Raw genomic sequence first — 21,620 nt, 5'->3', positions numbered from 1 at the left:
GCCCAATCAGGAGACCCTATGCCATCCCCGACAAATGACTGAAGGCCAAGGAAAACATTTACAGGTAATCCTCAATTTACGGCCACAATTAAGCACGCCTAATTTTATGATGTTTTTTTTTTTGGGAGGGGGGGGTGTTATTTAGCGATCACTGCAGTTGTTAAACAAATCAGGTGGGTTGTTAAGCGAACCCCCCTTCCTCCGTTGACTTTGCTCGTTGGAAGCCGGCTGGGAAAGTCGCAATCACGTGACTCCAAGGCCGTCGTACATACACGCAAAAGGCCAAGTGCCATTAAGTGAGGAACACCGTCGTTAAGCGAATCCAGCTTCCTCCATTGACGCTGCCGGTCAGAAGGTCGCAGAAGGGGAGCACGTGAGCCCCACCCCCACCCCGGGATGCTGCCACCGTCATAAATACGAGTCAGTCACCAAAAGTCTGAATTTTGATCACGTGACCTCGGGGGGGGGGGAGAGAAACGCTGCAACGGTCGTAAGTGCGAGGCCTCGTTGTAAGTCGCCTTTTTCGTGGTCGTTTCAAACGGTCCCTGGACAAATGGCCGTCAGCCGAGAACTAACCGTACTTGGATTTGGTTAAAGACGATTCAGAATTTCTCCATAATTTCCCCAATAATTTTATCCCTCTTTTTTTCCCTCAAATTCAGTCCCTGATATTCAGATTATCTGCCGCAAACGGCTTTCAGTTTTTTGCCTCGTCTCACGTCCCAGCTTGGAAGACACACACACGGGGGCTCTCTGTGTTGTGTCTCGCCCAATCTCACCACAGCCGGGGCCTTCTTATCTGCTTCCGAACGCTGAGGAATGTCCTAGTATGCCTCCCGGCCCCAGCCCTGGCTCCATGCCCAGACAGGCTGAGGAGGAAGAAGTACCTCCAGCCCCCAGCTCTGGCTCTATGCCCAGGCAAACGGAGCAACTAGACCCCTCCCCCTCCTCCACAGCATGTGAGCCTGAGGGAGGTCAATTGCCAACAGCTGCAGACTGGAGTGACCCTCGCTTCAGGAGAATTGATAGGCGGAGGCAACAGAAGGAAGGGAGGGGCAGGCCTGGATAAGTGCTGAGTCATGGAGCCACACCCCATGGCCTATATAAAGGACCTGCTTTCTGGCAGTCTCTGAGTCAGGCAAAGTCTAAACATATCTTGCTGAAGTCACTTTCTGGTCTCCTGCCTGCCCTGAGGACTTTGCTAGGACTTTGGGCAGAGCTGCAGAGGCACGTCTGATTCGGATTTCCCTGACCCGGCCGTCAGCGGAGGAGTGGGACACGACACTCTGCATACCTGCGAAGATGACCAGGCCGAAGCACCACTCCGTATTACGAAGGACGCAACCTCGCAACAACATGTTTTGATTGCTGAGGGAATATTTGTTGTCTTTCCAGTACAGGGTCCCGCCGAATTTGTCGAGTTTATTATTAGGGGGTTCGCAAACAACCTCTCCTGAAATTTTAAAAAAATAAATAAAAAATTGCCGAGATCAGTTATGGGTAGTCCTCGTTTTCCGTCGCGAAGGGGTGCGGTTGTGACACACGACATCGCGCGGCTGCCCCTTTTAATGACAGCAGTTGTGGCATCGTTCAGGGAGGACCGCACAGGTCGTTAAGGGAGGATCTCGTGTGGCCACGACCAGAGTTGGTATTCAGACAGTTCAGGCGAACTGGTAGCGGCGACCCTGGTGTAATGCCGTCGTATTTAGCCACGTTTTTGAGGCTGGGCGCAATTACGGAAGGCACGCGCGCGAGCAAAACACCTGTGTGGAAGGCCAGGTGCATGGACGAAAGGTGCGTGTGTGCGCGAAGTGAGGGTGTGTGCGGTGACAAACCAGTGGTAAGAATATGTGAGACTTTCGACTTCCCGCAAGCTTCCCCAATGAAATTAACTCAGCAGGGAGAGTCACAAATTACAATCACAGCACTGGGACGGACAGAACTTTGAAGAGTGGTCATTAAGAGGCACTTTAGCAGAGTCACAAGTTTGAACAGACGCTGATTGAGCGGACGTGAGGACTGCCTCAGGGCTAAGCTCTTGTTGGAGATATATATATATATATATATTTGTTTTCTGAGGTTTTCGCGGGTGTTTGTATGTAGGTCTTTGGTTCGGGCTCCCACAATTGGAGTGTCTTGGCGGCGACGAAATCTCATTCGTCATCTTCAGGCTTCAGCCGTGCTTCATTGCTCCCAGAAGCACGAAGCTGAAGCCTGAAGATGACGAATGAGACTTTGTCAAACGCCGCCAAGACACTTCCAATTTTACGCGGAGAAAACCCAAATAACTAAAGACCTATATATATATATATATATATATATATATATATATATATATATATATATATATATATATATAGAAAGAACACGCAATCTTAGGAAGCTAAGAGGGCCACTAAATAGCATCATGATAATGAATTTTACCATCGAAGTGCGCGAGGTTGTTGGTGTTAATCAGCTCGGACGTGACCGGGATCGCCTGTCGGACTTTCATATTGCTCTCCCTGCGGAGAAAAGTAGTTTAATCATGGCCAGGAAGAGAGAAGAGGGTCTCCAAGGGGTTTCTTTAAAGTATGATTTCTCTTAACTTGGAAACTTTAAGAACTGTGGACTTCAACTCCCAGAATTCCCCAGGGGTTGAGAATGTCGAAGCCCACAGGTCTTAAAGCGACAGGTTTCAACAAGAGAGGGATTCTGGGAATTGAAGTCCACATGTGTTTCAGAAACTGGGGGATTCTGGGAGTTAAAGTTCACAGAACTCAAAGCTGCCAATTTTTAGAAACTGGGGGATTCTGGGAGTTGAAGTTCACAGAACTCAAAGCTGCCAATTTTTAGAAACTGGGAAATTCTGGGAGTTGAAATTCACAAGACTTAAAGTTGCCAATTTTCAGAAACTGGAGAATTCTGGGGGTTGAAGTCCATAGGTCTTAACATCCCCAAGTCTCAGAAACTGGAGAATTTTGGGAGTTGAAGTTCACAGAACTTAAAGCTGCCAATTTTTAGAAACTGGGGAAATCTGGAAGTTGAAGTTCACAGAAGCTGCCAATTTTTAGAAACTAGGGGATTCTGGGAGTTGAAGTTCACAAGACTTAAAGTTGCCAATTTTCAGAAACTGGAGAATTCTGGGAGTTGAAGTCCATAGGTCTTAACATCCCCAAGTCCCTGGGGAATTCTGGGAGTTGAAGTTCACAGAACTTAAAGTTGCCAATTTTCAGAAACTGGAGAATTCTGGGAGTTGAAGTCCATAGGTCTTAACATCCCCAAGTCCCTGGGGAATTCTGGGAGTTGAAGTTCACAGAACTTAAAGCTGCCAATTTTTAGAAACTGGGGAAATCTGGAAGTTGAAGTTCACAGAAGCTGCCAATTTTTAGAAACTAGGGGATTCTGGGAGTTGAAGTTCACAAGACTTAAAGTTGCCAATTTTTAGAAACTGGAGAATTCTGGGAGTTGAAATCCATAGGTCTTAACATCCCCAAGTCCTTGGGGAATTCTGGGAGTTGAAGTTCACAGAACTTAAAAGTTGCCAATTTTCAGAAACTGGGGGATTCTGGGAGTTGAAGTTCACAGAACCTAAAGCCGCCAATCTGAAAGTCACCAAGTTTCAGAGATATTGCTTTAAAAGAGCGAGTGTAGCTGGCATAACACTCACCCGTCCAACTCGGCTGTTTCGATGTAGCAAAGTCCGTGTGGTTCGCTGCTGGACAACAGAAGCAGATCAGCCTGGATTTGGGCAGGGAGAAGTGATCAAAATTTAAAAAAAATAACAAACAAACCACCGAATCTTGATTTTGGTCATTGGCTAGCAGAACAATAAACTCGCAACCCAATCTTAGATCGAAGCGTAGCCAGCAACGCCGGGCTCGAACACGCGTTTGAAACGGGCAAGAGAACATCATTTATTTTCACTTAAGATAATCCTAAAAACTAGAATTGTTGAGGTTCCTGTTAAGGCTCTCCCTATGCTGACCTAGGCTTCCCCAAACCACGAAGTACACTCCTGGTCCCGACAATTATTACGTGACTGTGAATTCTTCTCATTCACATCCGGCAAAGTCTTCCAAGGGAAGATTTACAGTCGCAGACCTTATCTGGCTTGGGGAGCTGCCAGGCCCGATATCTTCAAAACTTGGCAAGGAGTCACGAACCAATTAAGGGAACTAATTGTCTCCTGCAAACTCCAGTCCCCTTTCGCTCCTCTTTTATTCCCTCTGGGAGGGGCCCTTCATCGTCCACCTGTGGCTTTACTCCTGAGTTGACCCTTGTTCTTTAGCTGTTCCCTTCGTCTGGCAACTCAGTGCATGTGTGCACACACTGGGAACAGGCTCCAGCTGTTCTTCTGCCTCACTGATGTCCGACTCCGAAGGCAGCTGACGACTGTCAGACGGCCCTGGCCCCCACTCTGCCTCCGACGCAGAGCCATCGTCTGAGCCTTCCCCAGACTCCAGGACTGTCCCATGTTCTTCCCCAGATCCGCTGGCCACTGGCGGACCACAACACTCCCTCTCCTTCCGATTAAATCTAGATTTCTGAATCGATCAGGGCGAGACCGAAGATGTCTTAATTGAAATGTAATTGAATTGAAATGAAATGCAATTGAATTGAAATGAAATTTAAACGACAGCCTCTCTCCCCGTATTCTTCCCGCTTTCTGGCAGCTTCCGTACTTTCGCCCACCGTCCACGACACACGGACTTACCGCAACAAACTGGTTGTTTTCTAATTTTATGATGTCACCAACGCAAACATTCATCCATTGCTCCTTCTGGAGGCTGGCGGGTGAGAACGGGAGACCGAAAGGAGAAGAAAAGACGGGAAGGACTAATAAATAAATAAATAAAAACATTTAGGAGGATAAAAATCAGCCTGATTTTTTCGCTTCGGGGTTTTCAAATCTCCCCTGCCTGCGCCTGCGGAGCCTCCATGCTTCAGCGCAGTCTACCTTCGAACGCCAAGGAGCCACGAGGAACAGTTTTATACATAAGACAAGAGGTTTGGGCCAGAGAACGGCGAATTTAGCCTTTGGTGGAGAATATTTGAAACTTTTTTCCCAACGGTTTATTAAAAAAAAAAAAAGGTAGTCCTCAACTTACGACCTCAATCGAGCCCCAAATAATTTCTGTTGCTAAGCGAGGCTTAGTTTTGGCTTGTTTTACGAACCTTTCTTGCCCCGGTTTGTTAAGGGAAGAACCGGTTAAGTGAACAACCACTGCCGCGGTTAAAGTTTAATAACGCGGTCGTTAAATGAATCAGCCTTCCTCTCTTGACTTGGATTGTCGTAAAGGTCGCAAAAGGGAGAATCACGTGAGCCCCCCACCCCCACCGGGACGCTGCGACCGTCGTAAATGCGAGTCGGTCGCTGAGCGTCTGAATTTTGCAGCGGTCGTAAGAGTGGGAAACGGTCCTAGGTTTTTTTCAGTGCCGTCGAAGCTTCAAACGGTCACTAAACGAACGGTTGGAAGTCGAGGACTTCCTGCATCCCCACCACCACTCCAAAATATCTACACACACATCGCGTACTCACATCCCGTCGATGAGTACTTGGGAATGCCGGCTGTTCACCTGTTTATCACTCTTGTGGCGAAACTGTGGGCAGAAAGTCCCGTGTCAAAGCCAGGATTCGAACCCGAGACACTCCCCCCCAACTCCTCGCCCGAGATTTCAGGCTCAATTCACACACAGCCCTGCCCCCCCCCAAAGTGCGCCCCCTGAAGGTTTAAAACCGAACAAGCTTTGGTGCTTGGCAAGGATTGCAAATTTCCTAATCCTGGGTGAGCCCCGTTGTTAAGTGGAACCGCGGGATTTTGCTGGTTTGCAAGGCTCTGAGGGTCCCAGATGACACCCCCCCCTCCCCAAATAGAAGACTCACAAGGGGGCTTCGAGATCATTTATCCTTGACTTACGACGACTGCAATGCAATTTTGGTCGTTAAGTCATTGCGGTCGTACGTCGAGCGATCATGGGGCCAGACTCAATGTTGCAATCATTTTAGGACCATTTGGAAGCAAATTCCCCCGGTTGTAAAACAAATCACATTGTCATTAAGCGAATCGTGTGGCCGTTCAGGGAATCTACCCTTCCGAAGGGGCGTGTGGTTTGCCAGAAACTGGCCAAAAAAAAAAAAGGTCACAAATTGTGCAATTTAAAGGCTGCAACTGCTTTTTCGGCAACTCTGATATTCTGCTATTCTTTTTCCTTCCTTCCTTCCTTCCTTCCTTCCTTCCTTCCTTCCTTCCTTCCTTCTCCATCACTGGAGACGTTTAAGAAGAGACTGGACAACCATTTATCTGAAATGGTCAAAGACTCTAAAATTCTCCTGCCTGAACACAGGATTGGACTAGATGACCTCCAAGGTCCCTTCCAACACCTCTTCTGTTATTCTACTATCCTTCCTTCCTTTCTCTTCCTTCCTTCTTCTTTGTTTCCTTTATTCCCTTCCTTCCTTCCTCTTCTTTCCTTCCTTCCTTCCTTTTCCTTCCTTTTTCTTTGTTTCCTTTGCTTCCTTCCTTCCTTCTTTCCTTCCTTCGTTTCTTCCTTCCTTCCTTCCTCTTCCTTCCTTCTTCTGTTTCCTTTACTTCCTTCCTTCCTTCCTCTTCTTTCCTTCCTTCTTTCTTTCCTTCCTTCCTTCCTTTTCCTTCCTTCCTCTTCCTTCCTTCTTCGCTTCCTTTGCTTCCTTTGCTTCCTTCCGTCCTTCCTCTTCTTTCTTTCTTTCCTTCCTTCCTTCTTCCTTCCTTCCTTCCTTCCTTCCTTCCTTCTTTCCTTCCTTCCTCTTCCTTCCTTGCTCTTCTTTGCTTCCTTTACTCCTTCCTTCCTTTCTCTTGCTCTCTCTTTCTTTCTTCCTTTCCTTCCTTCCTTCCTTCTTCTTTCTTTCTTTCTCTCTCTCTTTCTTCCATTTTCCTTCCTTCCTTTCTCTCTCTTTCTTCTTCCTTCCTTCCTTCCTTCCTTCCTTCCTTCCTTCCTTCTTTCCTTCCTTCCTCTTCCTTCCTTGCTCTTCTTTGCTTCCTTTACTTCCTTCCTTCCTCTTCTTTCCTTCCTCTTCTTTCGTTCCTTCCTTCCTTCTCCATCACTAGGGTTTTTTAAGAAGAGACTGGGCAGCCATTTGTCTGGAATGGGATAGGGTTTCCTGCTTGAGCAGGGGGCTGGACTAGAAGATCTCCAAGGTCCCTTCCACCTCTGCTGTTCTGTTAACTCTCCCTTCAGCCCAGGTGCTAGAAGGGCTCCACGTCAGAAACCCACATCCCTTCCTCTTTCCGATACTCACGTAGTCGTCGGTAGCATCCTTGACCGCCGTGATGGTCAACACGAGGACTAAAGGCACGATGGTGGTGAACCAAGAGAGCGAGGAGATCTGGGGGATCAGCTGAGGGGAGGGAAAGCCGAGAGGGGGCAGTTTATTCATTTGGACCCCTGGCCGGGGGTGGGGGGGGGCGCCTTAAGAGCAGGGCTCAAGGACCAGGGCGGGGATAAGATCCTGGCAAGGATGCGATTAGGAACTGAACCCACGGACGGGAGAGGAAGTGACAGACAGAGGGAGGGAGGGAGGAAAGAAGGAAGGAACCAATGAAGGAAAGAAGGAAGGAAAAAGAAAGGAGAGGAGGAAGGAAGGAAGGAAGGAAGGAAGGAAGGAAGGAAGGAAGGAAGGAAGGAAGGAAAGAAAGGGGGAGGAAAGAAGAAAGGGGGAGGAAAGAAAGAAGAAAGGGAGGGAGGAGGAGGAGAAAGAAGGATGGACAGGATGTTGGGAGGAAAGAAAGAAGAAAAGGAGGGAGGGAGGAAGGAAGAAAGGAGGGAAAGAAGGAAGGGGAGGAGGAAAGAAAGAAAAAATGGATGTAGGGAGAGAGGGAGGGAGGGAGGAAGGAGAAAAGAAGGGTGGGCGGGATGTAAGGAGGAAAGAAAGAAGAAAGGGAGGGAGGAGGGGAGGAAGGAGAGAGGAGGGAGGGAGGGAGAAAAGAAGGAAGGAAGGAGGGAAAGAAGGAAGGGAAGAAGGAAGAAGGAAGGGGAGGAGGAAAGAAAAAAGAGAGGGAAGGAGAGAGGGAAGGAAGAAGGAAGAAAAGGAAAGAAAAAGAGAGAAAAGAAAGAAGAGAGATAAAAGGAAAGAGAGAAGTTAGAAAGAGAAAGAAGCAAAGAGAAAGAGAAGGAAGGAAGGCAGGAAGGAAGGAAGAAAAATATGAGAAAAAGGAAGGAAAGAGAGAACCTCAGAGCAAAAACCTTGGAGGGAGAGAGAGAAAAATAACAACAGCGAAACACAGAAGGAAAAACAAAAAAACGAGAAAGCAAGAAATGGAATATCCGTAAATGAAAGCAGGATACTTTCAGGATTTTTAAAAAATTTTCATTGGTGGCGGAGTGAACTGTGCCAAACTCTGGTTTCCCGTGACCCCCCCCCCTTGGCATCTGTACCAAAGCGGGAAGCTTAGAGGTTGGCACCCCATGCGAGAAAAAGGGCGAACCGGAGGCTTCCCTGAAGCCACCTGGGAGTGAAAAAGGGTCGCGGGGAGCCCCCCACAACCCATTTTGGGCCTAGGGGACCTTCCTGCACTTACCTGGGAGACAAAATTAGGTGCGTGGGAACTCCTGGAAGGGGCGGGGCTGGAAGGGGCGGGGCCAGCAGCAATTTAACTACCGGTTCATTTGAACCGGCCCAAACCAGGCTGAATCGCACCCCACCGAACCCCCAGATTTCCACACTCCCCCACAGGAAGAAAAAAAATCTCACCTGGAGAATGAGGAGGAAGAAAAAATAAGTATTTGCAACTTCCTGGAACTGTTCAAACAGGTTGATGGGCAAGAAAGTGAGCACGTTGTATTTTGACGTCTTGATGCAGTTACTCTGGGGAGAAGCAGGAGGGGGGGGGAAATTTTAAACCCCAAAAAGGAAAAAAAAAAAATAATGTATTTTTATGATGACTACGATCATGATTGATCACGTATAGCTTTGATGGACAATGAGAGCTAAGGCACCGAAGGCAAATTCCTTGGGGTGTCCAATCGCACTTTCTTCCAATAAAAATGAAAGAATTCTATAAGAGTCGGGGGGGGGGATATTAAGGGTTTTTTCCCAAGTGCCGTTATAACGCTGAACGGTCGCTAAATGAATGATTGGGTATGTCGAGGACTTCCTACATTAGCGTTCCGCAGTTTTCGGCTGAGTCCTGAATTTCTCTACCCTTGAACCTTTCCTCCTCCTGTTTCCAATTGTGGCCAGGGTGAGGGTGTGCAAGACTTCGATAAATAATATAAATAGAAATAGAATAAATAGAAATAGAAATAGAAATAGAAATATACTCTGTTTCCCCGAAAATAAGACCCAACCGAAAAAAGTCCTAGCATGGTTTTTTTTCAGGATGCTCCTAATATAAGTCGTACCCCCAAAATAAGCCCCAGTTAAGACTGTTAGCCAGAGGGGTGCATTTAGTACCGTATTTCCCCAAAACTAAGACCAAATACGTCTTTTAGAGCAAAAATTAATATAAGACCCGGTCTTATTTTGGGGAAAACATGGTAAATAGAATAGAATAGAATAGAATAGAATAGAATAGAATAGAATAGAATAGAATAGAATAGAATAGAATAGAATAGAATAGAATTTTTTTTATTGGCCAAGTGTGATTGGACACACAAGGAATTTGTCCTTGGTGCATAGGCTCTCGGTGTAAATAAAAGAAAAGATACCTTCATCAAATATAGAAATGAAATATATAAATAATATAGGAGAAATATAGAAATAGAATAGAATAGGATAATAGAATAGAATAGAATAATTGAATAGAATAGAATAGAATTTATTTTTATTGGCCAGGTGTGATTTAGACACACAAGGAATTTGTCTTTGGTGCATATGCTCTCAGTGTACATAAAAGAAAAGATACGTTCATCAAATATAGAAATAAAGAAATGAAATATAGAAATAATATAGGAGAAATATAGAAATAGAATTGAATAGAATAGAGTAATAGAATAGAATAATTGAATTGAGTTGAATAGTAGAATAGAATAGAATAGAATAGAATAGAATAGAATAGAATAGAATAGAATAGAATAGAATAGAATTCTTTATTGGCCAAGTGTGATTGGACACACAAGGAATTTGTCTTTGGTGCAGATGCTCTCAGTGTACATAAAAGAAAAGATATGTTCCTCTAATATAGAAATGAAATAAAGAAATAATATAGAAGAAATATAGAAATAGAAATAAAATAGACTAGACTAGACTAGACTAGACTAGACTAGACTAGACTAGACTAGACTAGACTAGACTAGAATAGAATAGAATAGAATAGAATAGAATAGAATAGAATTTTATTGGCCAAGTGTGATTGGACACACAAGGAATTTGTCTTGGTGCATATGCTCTCAGTGTACATAAAAGAAAAGATACCTTCATCAAGGTACAACATTTACAACACAATTGATGGTAAGTATATCAATATAAATCAATATATAAATCAATATAAATAATATAAATATAAAAAATATAAATATAAATCCGAAGCAAAATTTAAAGGACACAAAAAAATTGCAGAATTTGGAAAGCAGACAGATCAAAGAAAAGCGATCTGGAGGTTATGCCTGTGTTTTTCCGTGCTTTTGAGTCAATGGATGGAGAATTGCAGAAAAAGAGAGAATACAGTTACTCCTCGGACTTACAACCGTTCGTTTAGTGACTGTTGGAAGTTAGAACTGCCCTGAAAAAAAAAGCGACTTAGGGCCGTTTTTCACACTTACGACCAGTTTTTCACACACTCATGACCGTTGTATCAGACCCCTTGGTCACATGATTAAAATTTGGATGCTTGGCAACGGACTCATATTTACGACGGTCGAAGCGTCCCCCTGCGTTCACGCAATCCCCTTTTAATGACCTTCCGACAAGCCAAGTTCGCGGGGGAAGCCGGATTCGTTTAATGACCGTGTGACTAACTTATCGACTGCAGTGATTCCCTTAACAACCGTGGCAAGAAAGGTCCCTTTAGCCACGGAAATCTGGGGCTCCGTTGTGGTCGTGGGTTCGAGGACTAGTTACAAAACGGATCGTCTTAACTGGGTTTAACGCGGGTGAAGTCGCTTTTGCTGGCTCAGCCGGGATCGTGTGAGTCACTCGTTCGAGGACGGGGTTGGGTTCGCGCAACACGACAACGAGGACTTCGGGAAATTGGACAAAAGGACCCAAATGCAAGAGATCTTTTTTGGGGGAGGGGGGGGGGACTTCTCTCCAGCCCCCTCCCCCACCCCCCGAAATTTGGATTTTTTTTCTTTGTCTAAATGGAAAAATCTTGGCTCCATCCGCTGCAAAGTTTGCAGGAGTTTCTGGTTTAGGGGAATCCGGAAGGCTGCTCCCATTATCCCTTGCCGGGCTGGATGGATGGTGGAACTCCCCAGGCCTAAAATGCCAGATCGGGGACCCCCAGTTCGAAGAGAATCCCCCCCTCCCCGTTTCAGCCATGCAGAGAACGGCATAGGTGCCAAAGGTATTTTTTTTCCTTTTTTTTTTTTTTTTTGCACGGGATTTTCGGGCGCCACTCACCGCGTACTGAAATTTTTCGTTGTAGTCTCGAGAGTTGGCCTTCACTCGCCGTTCTTCCTCTGGAAGAGAAATCGATCCGGGTTAGCCCGGCTGAACTCGGACAACCGACAAAAAACAAGGTTACTTTTCTCCCCCCCCCCACCCCACCCTTTCATTTGATATTTCAATCGGTGTGTGTTCAAGTCGGAGACACACGGGAGCAGATTCGAGAGTTCCCGATGGAGCTGGGCTGGGTGAGGAGGTGGGCAGCCGTGCCCCATCCTTGGCTTCAGGTTTGCTGGCTGGTCCCTGGCTTTGCAAAGCCCACCCCCTCTCCATACACCCCAAAGAATGAATGAATGAATGAATGAAGAGGAGGAGGAGGAGGAAGAAGGAGGAGGAGGAGGAGGTGGAAGAAGAGAAAAAACTGGAGGAGGAAGGAAAGAAGAAGGAAGGAGGAGGAAAGGAAGAAAAAAGGAGAAGGAAAATAAGAGAAGGAAAAAAGAGAAGCAAGATAAAAAGAAAGGAAGGAAGGAAGGAAAATGGAAGAAAGAGAGAGAGAGAAAGAAAGAAAGAAGAAGGAAGGAGGAGGAGGAAAGGAAGAAAGAGAGAGAGAAAGAAAGAAAGAAGAAGGAAGGAAGGAAGGAAGGAAGGAAGGAAGGAAAAGGGAAGAAAGAAAGAGAGAGCAAGAGAAAGGAAGGAAGGAAGGAAGGAAGGAAGAAAGGAAGGGAAGAAAGAGAGAGAGAAAGAAAGAAAGAAAGAAAGAAAGAAAGAAAGAAAGAAAGAAAGAAAGAAAGAAAGACATTCCGAATTCTTTTAACGGAGAGAATGCCTCTCGGCAGCTGGACACAAGGTCACTTTTAGGAAAGGTGGAAAGAATTTGCTTTTCTTTCAGGAGGGAGGGTCGGGGAAACCAAGGCTCATCCCTCCCACCTCTCCTAATGCAAGGGAAGTGGGGAGGGAGGGAGGGAGGAGGGGGAAGCCGGGGAAGATGAGGTAATGGGTAAGAGTGCCGCAGCAAGTCCACCCTCCTGGAGAGACCCTTGCAGGACAAAAGCTGGGACAGCTGGCTTGACACGAGATCGCCCCCACCCCACCCCCATTTTTTCAAGGAGACCCCCCAACTCTGCTTTGCCCCCTTACCTCTCCCCCAAAGCTGCTGGCTGCGGGCATCCGTGGTCGCCACGGCGACCCAGGGCCATTTCTCGGGCATCTCTTTGGGGATCGTCATGGTTAGGGCTAAGAGGGGTGGTGGTGGTCTCCCTCTTCCCCCTGGCCCAGATAGATGGTCTCGGGGAGTCCCTTTTCTCTCCCCCCCCCCCGCCTCGACCGGCTGGCTGCAGAAGAGAAAGTCTACCCTGACATTGAGGGAGAAGGGGAGGGGGGGGCACCTCCCACTGCCGCACAGCAGCCAATCAGAGGCAGGGATGGCGTCACCAAGACAACCGCTTTATGGGGAAGGGGGGGGAGAGAGAGAGAAAGGGTCTTTTGTGGGTTGCTTCCCCTTTGCAGACCCTTCCTCAGAAAAGGAGGGGCGGATGGATCAGCAAAAAAAACACACACACACACCAAAAAAAAACCACAATTCAAATTAAAATTCTCCCTCCTTCTTAAGGATTTTTGCATTCTGTTCTTCCCTCGCATGGAATCGGGCAAATGGAACATCGGATCCTAGGGCTGGAAGGGACCCCCCGGAGGCCTTGTAGTCCAACCCCGTGCTCAACTTCATAGAATCATAGGCTGGAAGGGACCTCGGAGGCTTTCTAGCCCACCCCATCCCAGTCAAACCTCAGTTTGTGAGGTGGGCTGGGTTGAGAGAGAGGGACTGCTAGCCCAAAGTCACCCAGCTGGCTTTCCTGCCTAAGGAGGGACTAGAACTCCCAGTCTCCTGGTGATTAGCCCAAAGACACCCAGCTGGCTTTCCTGCCTAAGGTGGGACTAGAACTCCCAGATTCCTGGTGATTGGCCCAAAGTCACCCAGCTGGCTTTCCTGCCTAAAGAGGGACTAGAACTCCCAGTCTCCTGGCGATTGGCCCAAAATCACCCAGCTGGCTTTCCTGCCTAAAGAGGGACTAGAACTCCCTGTCTCCTAGTGATTGGCCCAAAATCACCCAGCTGGCTTTCCTGCCTAAGGTGAGACTAGAACTCCCAGTCTCCTAGTGATTAGCCCAAAGAAACCCAGCTGGCTTTCCTGCCTAAGGCGGGACTAGAACTCACCGTCTCCTAGTGATTGGCCCAAAGTCACCCAGCTGGCTTTCCTGCCTAAGGCAGGACTAGAATTCCCAGTCTCCTAGTGATTAGCCCAAAAACACCCAGCTGGCTTTCGTGCCTAAGGCAGGACTAGAACTCCCTGTCTCCTAGTGATTGGCCCAAAAACACCCAGCTGGCTTTCCTGCCTAAGGTGAGACTAGAACTCCCAGTCTCCTAGTGATTAGCCCAAAGAAACCCAGCTGGCTTTCCTGCCTAAGGCGGGACTAGAACTCCCAGATTCCTGGTGATTGGCCCAAAGTTACCCAGCTGGCTTTCCTGCCTAAGGCAGGACTAGAACTCCCAGTCTCCTGGCGATTGGCCCAAAATCACCCAGCTGGCTTTCCTGCCTAAGGCAGGACTAGAACTCCCAAACTCCTGGTGATTGGGTCAAAGTCACCCAGCTGGCTTTCGTGCCTAAGGTGGGACTAGAACTCCCAGTCTCCTGGCGATTGGTCCAAAGTCATCCAATCCATTTTCTAAAGCAGGACTAGAATTCTCCCACTTTCTAACCTAGTAACTTAACCACTAGACAAAACTTCCTCTTGGTTTTACACTTTTCCACCGAGCTTGCGTGCTAGGGCCTCGGATTCTCCCTCCCGCCAAGCTTCTCGACTAAGCACAGTCTACCTTAATCTAGTTTTCTCTCAGATAAAAGGTGCGGGGCGGGGTTGTCTTACCTGTGGGGTTTTTCTTAGCACAAAATTCCATGGCATTTGCTGGTCAGCGGTCAGGCCCATAAGAGACGCTGAAATGGGGAAAGGAGGAAGAAAAAAAAAATAACCAACCAGCATGCTAAACCTGGTTATCAAACTTAGCTTAGTTCTCGAATTCCCACAATCCCGTCCATTCAGAAACTAACCAGGCTGGAGGAATTCCCAAAACACACATGAATATTAACAATAATATTCAGATTCATAATTTATTCCATTTACAGGCTACCCAACTTGCAGCAATTCTGAGCCATTTACAAATGGGGGAAAAAAAAACATTTAAACACAAGGAAACGAAAGAAGAGCAAACAAACCCAAATGCGGACAAAGAAAAGGAAAAACGCGGCGCCTTCTCCCATTAACCCAAGTTAAGGCCAACTCGGTTTATATTCAACCTGGTTCATCAGAGGTCTGTTTAGTACACAACCTGGTGATGAAAACAAAAAATCCAGCGCTGAGGACTTCTAACTATCAGAATAATTTTAATTCCCCTGTTATTTTAAAACATTTCAAAAGCAAGTCAGGCTTGGCTCAGAAGTATAAATTATTTATTATTAGATTTTTTTTATTTAAATGAGGTCTAGTAGGGATTTGAGGAGGAAAAATGTGTCCCTCTCTCTCCAGATATTGCACCCAAGTGAAATTGAGGCGTTCTGGGCGAGATAAAAGCAAAGATACCTTCAAACGAAATTGAGCTGAGCTGCGGAACTCCCTGCCACAAGGAATAATAACGCGACCAATTTTAACGGAGATTTGTGAAGAACTGGCGACGGTGTTGGATGGTTGTTGCTCCCCAGTAACCCCTGCCTGGTTGGTTATAAAAAGCAGTGACATAGTTACGCCGCTAAACCACGATCAAACTAGGGCTTGACGCGCTGCCGTGAACGAGGCCAACGGCAGTGCGTCAAGCCAGCGTTTCGATCCTCGGCATCAAGGAGCCTAACGGCTTCCAAGAAACGACGTTTTTTTACCCGAATGGATGGAGAAAAAGCTGTTTTGTTCTGTTTTTAAAAAAAGGAGAGACTGACGCCCACACAGAAACACACAAACTGCACCTACACGGTTTCTTCCTCTTTCTGAAACGAAACACACAACTGCGGGCACACAAATAAGCAAAAGGCACGGAAACCGTCATTCCCTTTGGCCCGTCAAGACGCGGGTTCGAGGAGGTACCAGACAAGCCAACCTGTGCAGAATTGTGGTGATGGTGGCTAACGACAACGCCAGGAGAGATCAAACTGGGCCCTGCCAGTTCTTCTTTGGTGCCCCCGCCCCATCATCTCCCTTGCCACAACCGCACAACGCTTCCTTTTGCTGCGACACCCCGTGATACAAAAATTGTGGTTACTTTCCCCCACCCCCCACCCCCAATCCGGCTGGATGTGCGACGTGACACACACACACGGCAAACACAACGATCAAAAGATTTAAGATTGCAGCCGGGGATCGAAAAAAGCCCAGGTTCGTTTTTGTGACACAACAAACCATGGTTTGGTTTATCCCTAAGCTGTTGAGCGAGCCCAGCTGGCTCAGAGACTCGGTTTGAGAAAACCAGGATGGCAGGAGAGGAGAAAGAAGGGGTGGGTGGAGGGTGATGGGAGGTGTAGTACCCCTAGTGTGCTGCATGACAGAACGGAGAGGCGACCTGGCCCTCCTCCCAAAGGACGGGAATTGGCAGGAGTTCTTCAGAAGGCCCTGGATTCCAATGCCCATCAGCCACGGGTAGCTGGAAAGGCTGGGTTGTGGAGTCCAAGGAGGAACTGCCTTATGGGTCATTTCTGGGGAGAGGGGTGGCTATGTAAATTAGATTGATAGATTGGTAGATTGATAGAGGGAGGGAGGGAGGGAGGGAGGAAGGAAGGAAGGAAGGAAGGAAGAAAGAAAGAAGAAAGCAGGGAAGGAGTGGGTAGGGAAAGAAGGAAGGAAAATAGAGAGGATAGAGGGAAAGAAAGAAAGAAAGAAAGAAAGAAAGAAAGAAAGAAAGAAAGAAAGAAAGAAAGAAAGAAAGAAAGAAAGAAAGAAGAAAGCAGGGAAGGAGTGGGTAGGGAAAGAAAGAAAGAAAATAGAGAGGATAGAGGGAAAGAAAGAAAGAAAGAAAGAAAGAAAGAAAGAAAGAAAGAAAGAAGGAAGGAAGGAAGGAAAGAAAGAAAGGAAAGAAGGAAGGAAGGAAAAGAGAGAGAGAAAGGAAGAACCAAACTCATCCTCAACCATCTTTGAGCTGATCCCACCATTCAGCAGCAGGCAAAACTAAAACAATAAAACAAAACAGAAAAAGACTGGCAATTAAAAAAAAAAACAACCCAGGCCAGGAAGGAGTTCCTAGTCCTCAACGTTTCCTCCGGTGGCCTGGTTCGCACTCGTTGCAGGAGATCCGGCGGCGGGGGGGGGGGGATGGAAACATCCGCCATGTGGCCGAGAGACTCCAAGCCAAAGCTTCCCTCCTCTTTGTAAACCATCCCCAAAGCTATTTTAAAAAAACAACAACATAAAAAAGGGAGTTTTTTCTCAGCTCAACACTGGGGTGCTTTTTTGGGGGGGGGGATTGAAGCCCCCCACCACCCTCCCCTTTTTCTCTTCACACAAACCCCCAACTTTGTTTCTTAAGCAAATATTTAATTCCCCAAACCTCAAAAACGTGGAGCAGCAAAGGAAACGGACTCCGGGCTCGGACACGTTGGCTTCCCAAACTTTTGCAAACTCAACCTCCCTCCTTCCTTCCTTCCCTTCCCCTGGATTTTTTTTTTTGGGGGGGGGGAGAGAGTGGAAGCAGAGAGGGGTGGGCAGAGCTCCAGAAAAGCTCTTTTTTTGTGAGGTGGGGAGTTTAGGGGGTGCAAAATGAGGTTTGCACGGCTTCTGTTCGGGGACCAGTTCAAGTTTTAAAGGCCAGCAGCATCCAAGGTTTAAGGGTGTGCCGAGAAATAAAAACAACAACAACAACCCACTGAAGGCAGAGAAAATAAAACTATTGGTTTTAGGGGGGGGGAGAGGAAAAAAAGGGGGGGAAATTGAAGCCAAAAATAGCTTGGAAAATAAAAGTTTTCCAAACCCAACCAACCAGGGGAAAAAAACCAAAACCTTTAAAATAGCCCTTGGGTATCCATCCGAGGGTGCACAAATTTCGCTCGTTTTCAACTTCCAATTTTCCGAAAAATTTTGCGGCGATGCTGCAAAACCCAGCTTTAACTCTGGTTTGTTCAGCCCTCCCGTCTCCCCTCACCTGACATCCTGAAAACAAGCCGGGATTCGGGGTCCCAAACGGACAGCCCCGCGATTGGGGAATCCACCGAGCGGGGCCTGCTCGTTCTGTGAAGATGACACGAAAGCAAACAGCTCCAGGGTTTTGGTTTTTTGTGTTTCTTTTTTTTTCCCCTTCCAGGTTGGGAAAGAGGCCAAAATAAAACATCATTATTTTTTTTTAGGGGAAGAAAGAAAGAAAAAAAAAGAAAAAAGAAAAAAAAAACCCAGGCCAGCAGAGAATTCAGGGAAGGGATAACCGGGCAAGAGCCATGTAGAAGGTGGGGGTTTTCTTTGAATTTATTTTATTTATTCACCCTTGGGAAGGGCAACCTCAGCCAAGGTTGGTACGAGGTTTGCCAGCTTAGAGGGGGGAAAAAAAAAAAGGAGGCAGGAGATCTAGAGCGGGGATTTCTGCCAGCCGGGAGTTTGGGCCGAGCGCAGGAGCCCCAGGCGCCAAGAAAAATGCAAAATGGCTTGGCTAAATCCTGTTGGCTTTTTGCGTCAATCGATGAGAGGCGGCGACCAGGGACGGAGGGTCTCGGCCAAAAAGGTCGAGCGGGCGGGTGCGGGGGGGGGGGAGGGAGAGAACAACCTGCCTAAAAAAGCTGGCATTAGAGGGCAGGGGTGATCATTTATTGGGAATATTTGGCTACTTATTTTTCTTTGTATTTCTTTGCTGACTGGTGCTGTATTGGTCTTAGATAGATAGAAAGAGCTAGATAGAGAAGATAGATAGAGATAGAGATAGAGATAGACAGACAGAAAGCTGAGAGAGAGAGAGAGAATGAGTAGATAGATAGATTTAATGAGTAGATGGAGAGAGAATGGATGGATGGATGGATGGATGGATGGATGGATGGATAGATAGATAGATAGTAGATAAATAGATAGATAGATGGTAGATAAATAGATAGATAGATAGATAGATAGATAGATAGATAGATAGATAGATAGATAGATAGATAGATAGATTTATATGGTGTATTCTGTTCTGTCTTATTCTATTATTCTGTATTCTATTCTATTTTTTCTAATCTATTCTATTCTATTCTATTCTATTCTATTCTATTCTATTGTAGTCTCATCTGGTATATTTTCTATATTCGTTTTATTCTATCATCACTGGAGGTTTTTAAGAAGAGTCTGGAACAGCCATTTGTTTGGAATAGTATAAGGTCTCCTGCCGGAGCAAGGGATTGGACTAGATGACCTCCAAGGTCCCTTCCAACTCTATTATTCCATTACCGTCTCTGTCTTAATCCACACTAGACTATATTCTATTTTGTATTCTTTTATTTTATATTCTATCCTATTTTCTATTCTGCATATAGACACAGGCAGATCCTATCCTATCCTATCTCTATATTATTCTACATTCTATATTTTTCTATATTCTATATTATTCTATATTCTATATTACTCTATGTTCTATATTACTCTATGTTCTATATTCTATGTTCTATATTTTACATTCTATATTCTGTGGTCCATGGTCTGTTCCGCACTCTGCAACCTGTCTTGTTTTTAATTTAATTTCGTTTTCATTTTCTGTTAAGAAAATTTATTACGACCGCTCAACTCAACTTTTAGTGACTCTGGGTGCCTTACAAAAAATAAAAAAAAACCCAATATAAGAATAATTTTTTAAAAAGCAGCAACCCCTACATTCTCTCTTCTCCATTCTAGCCTATCCTAGCCAGGACACAAGATAAGTTTTTACAGGGAATTTTCAAACGCCAGAACTAACATGTACGGACTTCAATTCCCAGGCTCCCCCAGTTAGAGGGAGGGTCTGAGAACCTTCCTAGTTTATTTATTTATTTTCCTTTTAAAGGAAACCGCTTCCCTAACTTGAAAAGTTGAAAACTTCTCAGGCAGAGAAGCAAAAAGGAAGGAAGGTGACACCAGAGTGTATGTATGGGGGGGGGGGGGAGAGAGATAATCTCAGCATCTCAGGCAGATCCAGAAAAGAAGATAAGTGGGGAGGGGAGAGAAGAGGCTGGAAGAAAAATTAGGAAGCTTCAGCAGGAAAACACCAGGCCAGCCAAGGAACGGAATTTAAAAACATTAAAGATAGTTTGCAAGGAGGAATTGACTCTTAAGAACCGTAAAGATGGTTTGCAAGGAGGGTTTGACTCTTAAAAAATTAAAGATGGTTTGCAAGGAGAGTTTGACTCTTAAAAAAACATTAAAGATAGTTTGCAAGGAGGAATTGACTCTTAAGAACCATAAAGATGGTTTGCAAGGGGAGTTTGACTCTTAAAAAAACATTAAAGATAGTTTGCAAGGAGGGTTTGACTCTTAAAAAATTAAAGACGGTTTGCAAGGAGAGTTTGACTCTTAAGAAAACATTAAAGATGGTTTGCAAGGAGAATTTGACTCTTCGCAAATACGAGGGATTCAGGCCACTCCATTAAAGGCGGGGTACAAATACACAAAGAAATAAAAATCAAGACAGCCAATATTGGATATTTCCCTTTTTTTGGGAGTTTTTCTCTAGTTGCCTCTAAACCCTGGTGGTGCTAAGTTTGATAAACGGCTCCCCAAAATGTGGATCGAAGAGAATTGAAGTTACAAGGTTGCTTTTACTTGGGTTTTTAAGGTTTACAATGTAAATAGTATCTATTTTAAGTCATGGATGAGCACCAGCAATAAGAGGGAGGTGCGGGGAATCTAACCAGGCTCAAGACAAACAATCGTCGCTACTCAAAGTTTGTATAAATCAGAACAAACCTGTTTTTGGAGCAGAGTTAAAGGGAGGGAAGGAGTCAAAACAGCGATGCCAGAAGGGGGTTTGCGCCCCGCTATTTGGGGGCAAGGGGTCTCCCTCCCTCCCTCACACAGACACACACAGACAAACACAGAAGAAAATATGACAAGGACTCTGCTCTCTTCCTTGTCTGTCCCACCTGGGCTGGACTGCACCTCCCATCACTCTGGGCCCCTCTTCCCCAGTTCCCAGGAGTCCGATGCCCATGGGGCTGGGGATGATGGGAGCTGAGGAGGAGGAGGAGAAAAGCAGACATTTTTGTCAGGGGACAGGCCAATCGGATCCCCTCTGGAGTGCTGGGAGTGGGGGGAGAGCACCCCCTAACCTATAATCAATTAGCTAATCCATCTTTCTATCAATGCAAGGGGAAGGGGTGGGCGAGCTTAGCTGGGGGGGCAGCCGGGGGGGGGGCAGCCCCTGGGGGGCTGGAGGGGGGAGCATCCCCTAATAACCCCCATCTCCTAACCCCTTAACCCATCTGCCCATCAATCTCCTAATCAAACTCCCCAAGCGGCCCCTGACAATCCCCAAGCCAATTCTCTAGTCCATCTCCTAATCGATCACTAATCAGTCTCCTAACAAGCAATGCCCTTAATCGATCTCCTAATTAAGCCCCTTAATCGATCTCCTAATTAAATCCCTTAGCCGATCTCCTAATCAAAACCTTTAGTGGGTCTCCAATTCAGATCCCTTAATCGCTCTCCCAATCGACCCTTAATCGATCTCCTAATCAAACCCCTCCGTCGATCTCCTGATCAAAACCTTTAGTCGCTCTCCCAATCAGATCCCTTAATCGCTCTCCCAAACGATCCTTAACCGATCTCTTAATCAGATCCCTTAACCGATCTTCTAATCAAAACCCTTAGCCGATCCCCTAATCAAAACCCTTAATCGATCTCCTAATCGAAACCTTTCGTCGATCTCCCAATCAGATCCCTTAATCGCTCTCCCAATCGACCCTTCATCGATCTCCTACTCAAACCCCTTGGTCGATCCCCTAATCAAACCCCTTAGCTGATCTCCCAATCAGATCCCTTAATCGCTCTCCCAAACGATCCTTAATCGATCTCTTAATCAGATCCCTTAACCGATCTCCTAATCAAAACCCTTAGCCGATCTAATCAAACCCCTTGGTCGATCCCCTGATCAAAACCCT

General features: G+C 46.2%; 1 protein-coding gene across 2 annotated transcripts in view; it reads right to left on the bottom strand.

Annotated features, from left to right (window-relative positions):
• Positions 1-21,620, bottom strand: part of ATP8B2 (ATPase phospholipid transporting 8B2) — a 40,429-nt gene that overhangs the window by 18,448 nt on the left and 361 nt on the right. The window contains exons 1-10 of one of the 2 annotated variants that reach the window (XM_058160480.1): positions 17,675-17,810; positions 14,425-14,492; positions 11,519-11,577; positions 8,711-8,824; positions 7,259-7,357; positions 5,522-5,583; positions 4,697-4,769; positions 3,650-3,720; positions 2,425-2,504; positions 1,295-1,453 (exon numbers count right to left, since the gene is read on the bottom strand). In XM_058160480.1, coding sequence (XP_058016463.1) covers positions 1,295-1,453; positions 2,425-2,504; positions 3,650-3,720; positions 4,697-4,769; positions 5,522-5,583; positions 7,259-7,357; positions 8,711-8,824; positions 11,519-11,577; positions 14,425-14,455 — 748 coding nt within the window. In that variant the 5' untranslated portion in view covers positions 14,456-14,492; positions 17,675-17,810. Of the gene's footprint in view, positions 1-1,294; positions 1,454-2,424; positions 2,505-3,649; positions 3,721-4,696; positions 4,770-5,521; positions 5,584-7,258; positions 7,358-8,710; positions 8,825-11,518; positions 11,578-14,424; positions 14,493-17,674; positions 17,811-21,620 lie in introns of those variants that run through there. The other variant, XM_058160479.1, reaches the window with a different exon arrangement.

Source organism: Ahaetulla prasina, chromosome 17 (assembly GCF_028640845.1).
Source record: "Ahaetulla prasina isolate Xishuangbanna chromosome 17, ASM2864084v1, whole genome shotgun sequence".
Classification (NCBI taxonomy): Eukaryota; Metazoa; Chordata; class Lepidosauria; order Squamata; family Colubridae; genus Ahaetulla; species Ahaetulla prasina.
Note: the sequence above shows the minus strand (reverse complement) of the source record. Positions and strands in the feature narration are given on the sequence as shown.